Below are 8,553 nucleotides of genomic sequence, written 5' to 3'. Positions count from 1 at the left end.
TCGAAGATTGGTGGAGAAGTTAACAAGCAACGTACAGTTCTTTAAAAAGAATGAAAAGTATTTTTTCTAAAAAATATTAATATAAAAGTGTAAAAACAGCAAGCGTAAAGTGAAAGTATTTTCAAAGTTGAATAATTCGCTTAGCAATTTCCTAGCACCTTATCAGCTGACACTGAAATGATAATGAAGCATACAAATAATCAAAAATTAGAACGAAACATAATTTAACCTGTTTACGGAACTTCATTATCACGTTATAACGAAACAAAAGACATGGAAAGAAAAGGTAATCATAAACCAATGCAAGAAAATAAGAACAAAGAATAACATTGAAAAAATGTCGTCACATAGATTTCGTTCTACAAATCAGAAACAGAGAACCGTAGAACCCTTGAAAAAAAAGACTAGATGCAGTATTGATTTCACCTTACAGCTAGTTAGCATACTTGCAGTAGTAAATGGTTGCATAAGTTTCATGTATTCCCGGATGTAATCACAATAGGTACTAAGTCGTTTGCTTAACAACCAAACTGCATTTATGACATTTTTTCCTTTTAATGAACGTGATGGTCGCTCTGTGATGCAACTAAGGGGCAAAGAAACCCTGGCAACAGGGATAAAAACAGCAACATAAAGATAAACGTTATAACATGCGTACAAACAGTAATATATTACACATATACAATATTCGTAATAATCCATTCTCTATTTTTATACTTAGTTTCACCTGTTTATACTTTCGTAGGTTCCACTTCGCTTTGGATCATATATGGGGAACATCTCTCTTTGACCGTTGTAATGTATAGGATAATTCTCCCTGGTGTCAGCTTCATAAACTCTTCTGCAGCACGAACAGACACACAAGATTACAACAGCAAAACAAGCTACAACGAGAATTGCGAACAACCATTCACCTCTTATATAACATTGCTTATACATTGGTAGAATAGAGAAACATTCCAATTCAAACTCTACGCTTCCATGCCCTTGTAAATAAGTTTGAAACTTCGTTGATTCAAAACTAAAGGCGTTACCAAGCCAACAGAATCCAGTTGACGCGTCTAACGTTGACTTGACGCCGTTTATCCACACAAATATTCGTCCTTGTGGGCACCAAGCACCGTAATTAATAGTGCACGAATCACACGATTCGTAACAGCTCACCCGTGGCATAAAAGCAGCGTGGCAGTAATCCCTAAGTTTTCCCGTAACAGTCGTGTTGATATTGGTAGGATTTCCACAAGGTGAACCAGTATCCGGATCAGTAAGATTGCTTGAAGCAAAACCTACGCGATGATTAGCTCTATCAAAAACAACAACGTTACCTTCCAATGTAACTTCTCCCAGTACAGCACCAAATTGCTTTGCGCCAATACTTAGGCAATAAAATCTATCTTGTTTCCTTACGTAGTGTTTTCCCAATATTGTCAATGCAAATGACCCTCCCTTCATATTTTTTAAGTATATGGTGATGTATGGCCATTTGTAAGGATCTGTCTCCACGCAGTAATTATTCCAAAATCGTTCGTCCACAGCTGGACCATTTTTCTTCAACATTGCTATCACCGCTATGTATATTTCAGGTTCAAGTAATATATCTGTGGTCCCACTGTCTACAATAGCAGGTGGGTAACTATATGGTGAAAGACCGAGACTATGTCCAGCCACATCTATGCCAGTCATACGTACTGTGTACCATGCTCGGTGTATAATACGCGTCCAATGTATCGGTGCATGGTATTCATGATCTGCAGGATAATCTAACCAAAATTTTCCATTACCATTACATAGTGATAAAGTAAAAACATCTGGAGATTTTTTATCATGCACAAGCTGATCATATAAAGGTTCTATTTGACTAGATGAGAGTGATTTATACGCTAACCCAAGAATACCTTCATTTACAGAGTTTTTGAGGAAAAATTCCTTCTCTTGTTTTATAACAGCAAATTCTGCCACAATCCCAGGCCCGCCTGGGAAACTAACTACGTCACTATAAACTTCTCCAGACCATGATCCTTTGCCATACTCTGTTTCTACAGGACGACCGATATGCAGAGATGTACTGGATTTGCCTGGATCATAAAAAGTGTCTATTTTGCACTTCGTGCCATGCTCGTCTCTACATTCCGGACCAGCTATTGCCATATTTGCCGATCCGGTGTCTATTAAAAATTCCAGCACCTGAGGTGGTGTGCCCAACTCCATTTCCATAACGTAAGCGTACGAAGTACTACGTAAAGAATAGCTGCGCTCTTCCTCTTTTTTAGAATTGTCATGCACATCTAATTGCCGAATAAATGACGTATTTACCAATTCTTTGTGATGAAAACCATGCCTATGTTTTTTCAACTTCCTTCTTATGTTATATGACTTTCCTCCGAGTTCAGTGAATATCTTTTCTGTGCTTAATTGTTCAGTGGATACCATACATACTATTTGTATCATTAAATACACAAACACCAATGCCCTTTGTTTGCTAATGTTGTATGTACGGTATCCCATAGTCAACAACCGAAATAATAAGTTCCATTATATTTCAATATATTCTCCATTTTGTCACTCCATTTCAACTCTTCTTTATACTTTAAGCCGGTAAAAGCTACATCTACACTAGCCTAGCATACATTGAGCATATTTCTGTATACACAACACAATGATATTCAAAAATTAAGCCGAAAATGAGCGTGAAAGTGAGAGTAAAACACCTGCGTAATAATTTGTTAAACATGATATAAAACAGCAAGAAAACAGCATCTATGTATTAAGATAAAAAGAAAATTTTGAATTGTTTTTAGGATTCGCAGTGTTAATCGATTTGATTTTCTTTTAAAAATATTTAGCAAGCAGCTAGTATAGAATTTTTGAAGCATATTATCTTTGTTGCCTGGAAACAGGCAACTTTGCATCATTTTGATGTGAAAGGTTTTGCTAATCTGCACTTCTATTCAAGAACGAAAAGAATCGTTTCGGATCGGAAAATTTCTAGAGGCTAATTGGTTTATAAAAATTTTCATTCGATTCGTTTTGATGCAAACTGAGTCTAGACTGTTTCTAGTATGTTATCAACAGATTTTCACTTTGTCGGAAAGAAGTTAATGTCATCATTTTAAGGTTTAAAATTTCACCAGTCTGTTTTATCAATATGCTTGTATCAAATAACCATTTTAAGGTGATCAAAGTTCCGATTAATATAGAGTATGTCCTTAGAATAACTAAAAAGGAAAAAAATTTAGCTTTATTGTAGTGTTTCAGAATTTGTGCTAAAGTTTTAAAAAATTATTTTTCATGTAACTTGACGGGTTGTTCAAAAAATATTTTTCTTTAAACATAATTATCGTATCATTGCATCTGTTCTTGCTGTGGTTTGAGTTTGAGAAACGTTATTTAAAAAAAAAATAATCGGCAACAAACGTAGACAAAACCACTAATTGAAGGACTGGTATAAATACCGTGACAGAACAGCCCTGTAGGAAGTAATATTGTTTCAAGGAAGGGGGATATTAGTGTGAGTGTTTCCCCTCAGGACTACAACGGTTAAGCTGAAGAGAGAAATATCATTCGAAATAAAAAACTTTACATCATGTAATACAACCCCCCCTCTACCAGGTTGCTACAAGCCTGAAAAACTAATTCTGTCATAAAACAGGTATCTTTCCGGTCCATCAAGCAAGTCACTTGGTAATCATTATACACAATCAAAAGTTGTATTCTTTCCTCCAAGCTAAAACTGATAATTTTCTCTAAATGCTTACAAGTTTTTTGAAAAACGTCCTCGTCAACATGACGATAACATTATACTTAATGATTTTTATACCATATGACATTTGGCCTTCTTGATTGAACCAAGCATATTAATTCTACGGAATAACTTAATTGACAGAGATTGTAATAAAGGTAATTATCTGGATTATAAAATTACGTTTGCTAGTTTTGAACAAAAAATCAATATTTGTTAAAAGTGACTATTGGCCTGTAAGAAAAGCTATATATTGTTTCATTTTTTAAACATCAATTACAAAATGTGGTAAATGAAGTTGATCGTTGTGCTGAATGTGGCAGAGATTTAACATTTAGAAGAAATTTCAAGAAGGATTTTACCACGTGGCAATATCTATCCCAAATTATGTCACACAGTACTGCGTGAATTGTTAATTTTTTTCGCGCTTTTAACTTTCGCGCACCTAGGTTGAGCACACATTTAAATTTTGTTCACACCTTAAGAAGATTTACTTTAGTTACTTCGTCTTTCGAAGAATTTCAGACTCATATGGTTTATAAAAAAGTGAGTAGATTATCTCAGGGAAATTTTAAAGAAAGGCAAAATTTGTCTACAGGTGTGAAGAAAAAATAAAATTCGTGTAATGAAAATTTATTGTTTCCCCTTTCTGTTCCTGTTTTTGTTTATAAGAACTTCAAATGTAACACCGAGATGCAAAATGTATTTTTTTCATTTTGGCTGAGGCATTTTAGTTAACTAATTTACAGACTCGACTGTTGAATACTTGTTGTTGTTGATTATTAGTAAAGAGCAAATTCACGTGTTTGCTTGCTTGTTAAGCTATCGATCCCAATAGTAGGAGGAGGAGGGGGTTCTTGAAATAGTGTGGGAGGGGGACAACATCTGGAATGGTTTAAACTTAACACAATGTTTTTTAAGAAATAGCAAGTGTTAATTTTCTACTTTTTTACAAAATTACTAATAAGCAAACAATTGAAAAAAAGAAGATTATCCTGGGTGGCAAAAACTTCGAATATTAGTAGTAAGGGTGTATGGAAAAAGAATGTCTCGAATGGACAAATTTTTAAAATTATTAGTGCGGGAAGGGGAGCACTATTGCAGTAATCATGTGTGGTTTTAAGGAAATCTCGGAAACTACTTCTTTGTTTTTATAATCCCTGTTTCCAGTTTTTCTTTCATTTCATAATTGCGGTTGGGTTGTGACTTACCAATTGCTTCGATTTTGGAAAGATTTGAGCTTCATGTTGCTTCTCTTTATTAATATTCCGTCTGTCTCTTCGTGCACGAGAAAAGGTAGTGTTACGGAAACACGGAATGAGATATATAAAGAACGGGCAAACCCGTGGATTTATATACACGGGCCACTAGCTAGTGTAAAAAAATTCTTTTAACGTCTTAAAATTTGTATAGATAAATTGTTATTTCTAAAGTAGTATCTAGCTCAACATTCCAAACACTATTTTTTCGTAATGAGAAGTAATTTATCTTTAACCAACTATTTTAAGGCGACAAAACAATTAAGAATCTTAAGAACCGGTTTATAGTCACTTTATTGCACTATGTCGTTCCACCTCATTTTTATTTTTTATAAGTATATATGACAGATTTGCCTGTCGAATGTGCAGAAGACCTCTAACAGAACACAGACTGAGTCGGTTAGTTTTTACTACATGTTATATTTATTACTTTTCCTATTATTTATTATTATTTAGTAAAAAAATGCATTATGGATTGTTATATACAAAACTATATAAACAAAAATAAAAGATAAAAACATAGTACAACATAAGCAAATGAAGGTATAATGTATTGACTAGACGATTTTTTCCCGTCTAACGTCTCAAAATTTGCTAGAGGTGAGTTGTCATTTATAAAACCGACGCAAAATCTTTTGTCAAGACAAAAATCGCGACATTTTGGACAAACCAGTGAACCATTTACCGCCCAGCCATTCATCGAGCCTTCTACTTCAATCTTTTTGCCTTGCTGTTTACAAACATACTTTTTATCTCCAATGATTATACGCAAACCATCAGTGGTGCATTCGTACTTGTAACATCCACTACCCCAGTCAAGCATTGTGCGTGTCAATAGACCTTTCTTAGCCGTCCAATGACGACCATGTTGGATACACTTAGCACCTAGAGTGTACGTCTCTAGAGCATAGTTTTTATCTTTAGTTGGGGCGTTTTCAGCCACCGTGCAAGTTGTTCCTCTCTTACGCCCATCTTCTTCAGTCAAAGTAAACTTTTGATAAAATGGGCAAAAATCAGCTAATTCGACAGCACCACCATATGTGTAGATATCTTTCACAGGAATCTGTCCTAGTCTATCAAAATAGCGAAACTCTTTTGGTAGGTTAGAGGTGTATTTAACAAGATTACACAAAGCTAAGGAGAGTTTTGTATGTGTACACCTCATATGTAAAGGAGACTGCTTTAAAGTAGCGCAAAATGGGGCGGTTGATTTTTGATTTTCAATTTGATCCGCGATCCACGCCCGACAGTTGTTCTTAACAAAAAGACATCCCAAATTCTTACCCCAATCTAATTCCTCAGCCATTTCATATTTCGCTTTATACCAACCCGTATCTTCCATAAGAGCAAGGGATATTCTACTAAATACAGGGTGTTGAGTGTAGGTTCCAGTCATTGCTTCGTTTTCGAAAACTCGTTTTTCCCAATGCGTTAAAGCAGTCCCTTCTCCACCTTGATTTTCTAACTCAGCACCTTCTAAGTCACTACAGTTGAAATGTTTTCTAACTTCTCTTTGCACATTTGGTGTGACAATCATTTGAACTTCGTGATCAATAGCACCTCCTGAAATGCTCCACCCTTTTCTGACAACAGACTTCACTATGTTATTACTCCATTGATATAAATTATTGAAGGTATTATATTGTGGCAAACCGTTTTTCAACCGCTTTGTTAAAGGGTAGCCGCTTTCGTTTCGATAGAATGCAAATAAACCAACACTAAAACCTAAAGCATGGAATATTTCATGTTTGACCGTAGATAATAAGCTTTCGAACGCCTGTGGATTTGACTCCAGTTTGCTTGGACATAGGTTAGCAAAACCAGCGACAGGCCGATTTAGTGCATGTTCCTGCTGACAATACGATGCATATGCAACAATATTTGATTCCTTACAGTGATCTGTTTGAATGGAAGAAACAAAAAGCATAAAATCTGATTTTCGAAATTTTTCTGCAGCAATTTTCTCATTAACGTAAGTCTTGCATTTGTTTCCATGTTCATTGCATGTTCTGCAGTCATCTAAAAACCTTTCTGGTACAGTAACCGGTCCGCAAATAGTTCTTTGACAATTCAGTTTGCAATATTGAACATGACCTGGTCCAATTCCATCCTCGTCTTTTAAAAAATAGGAATTACCTTGACACATTCTTTGCAACTTGATAGGTTCTTCAGTCGTTCGAACTAAGAATGTTTGATGAAAATAACGTATAGCTGCTGGAATAAGATCTGTTTTAACCAAACGCTGCTTATCGTATGACAAAAGATTCACACTAGCATCATATACAACTTTAAATCGTAACTTTTGCGTAATTGGTAGGTTGGCTATTTCATGATGATGGCCAACGTGGACATTATGTACTACTTCAGCTTGTCCTGGAATCCAATGTTTACTTTCTGTAATGTCGATGTAAACTAATACCCACAGCCAAGTAAGAATGATCATGTTTCCATCTAGAACGAGCAAGACTTTCGTGTTTGTGCATGAGAAAGTTTTGTTGTTGCTACATGCTTTTAAAATTAACTACGTTCCATAATTGTGCACATCTTTATGTTTTTCTGCCATACATCCTTCTTTTCTGAAAGATTTAAGCCCTTCCTGTTTTCCCTGTGGCACGTACCAAATGCAAATGTAAAACGTTTATAGCTGTAAGCTGAACTTGGGTCAGATATTAAGAATCCGCAATATAATTATACAGTTGAATGAGCAAACTCACTTTCTGTATTTTTTTTAAATATGTATTTTAAGCTGGCAGCTATCTTGTATTAGCAAAAAAATCAAAGCTGTTGATAGCTTGAGCATTGCTATTGATGTAGTTGCATTCAATAATCTCTCGGTTAAATAAAATGCTTGAATAAAAAACAATTCGTAATAGACAGTGGTAGACTATTCTAAAAAGTGCATCGTAGTAACTGAAACATTTGGAATGCCGTTTTGCTTACACTTTTTGCAAAAGACACCAACTGGTCGTCTTCTAAAAAACTAACAAGGCGTATGATATGCGTAAACTAACTTGCAAAACACAGACGTTGAAAGGCATAATCAATTTTGAGCAAGCAGTAGCACGAGTGCTTTGAAACTGCTTATAAATATCATGTTGATTACTACGTCAAACACGGGAGGCATTCAGAATAGTGTACAAGTATAAACTTTTTTTAAACATGCGTCCTATCAATCGGACGAATATCGGTAGCATATCCTGACAAATCGGAATACTTCCTAACAAATTGATAATTTCAACTAAAAAGTAACATTTTTTCATCTTATACATATATGTTAATGACAGTCCCTTTGTTGTGTCAAATTCAAGTTTTTATTTGAATATTCCTCTTATTGACATTTACTAGTTGGCCATTTGCCTAATCTTATATAAAACTGTAAAATTTGACTCCATGAAAGCCATTACTAGACAATATAATTTGGACAACACAAGCAAACGCTGTAAACTTTTTCATCCTATCTGTTCAAAAATTTCATTGAATGGCAACCACAACACAAATTGCATTAACAATTAGTAAAAAAGCTAGAGAGTTTTTAGTTTTCTTTTTAAAAAGTAA

At 34.9% G+C, this 8,553-nt stretch overlaps 2 protein-coding genes across 2 annotated transcripts; both read right to left on the bottom strand.

The window, feature by feature from the left end:
• Positions 1 to 324: 324 nt before the first annotated feature.
• LOC130645826 (beta-secretase 1-like) lies at positions 325 to 2,830 on the bottom strand. The gene has a single exon (XM_057451931.1). It carries the CDS (start codon positions 2,503 to 2,505, stop codon positions 724 to 726), a length of 1,782 nt encoding a protein of 593 aa, XP_057307914.1. The 5' UTR covers positions 2,506 to 2,830; the 3' UTR covers positions 325 to 723.
• Positions 2,831 to 5,473: 2,643 nt separating this feature from the next.
• On the bottom strand, positions 5,474 to 7,921 carry LOC130645825 (leishmanolysin-like peptidase). The gene has a single exon (XM_057451930.1). The coding sequence runs from the start codon at positions 7,439 to 7,441 to the stop codon at positions 5,489 to 5,491; it is 1,953 nt and encodes a 650-aa protein (XP_057307913.1). The 5' UTR covers positions 7,442 to 7,921; the 3' UTR covers positions 5,474 to 5,488.
• Positions 7,922 to 8,553: the final 632 nt, after the last annotated feature.

This window comes from Hydractinia symbiolongicarpus, chromosome 5 (assembly GCF_029227915.1).
Source record: "Hydractinia symbiolongicarpus strain clone_291-10 chromosome 5, HSymV2.1, whole genome shotgun sequence".
Taxonomy (NCBI): Eukaryota; Metazoa; Cnidaria; class Hydrozoa; order Anthoathecata; family Hydractiniidae; genus Hydractinia; species Hydractinia symbiolongicarpus.
This window is presented reverse-complemented; position numbering and strand designations above follow the sequence as displayed.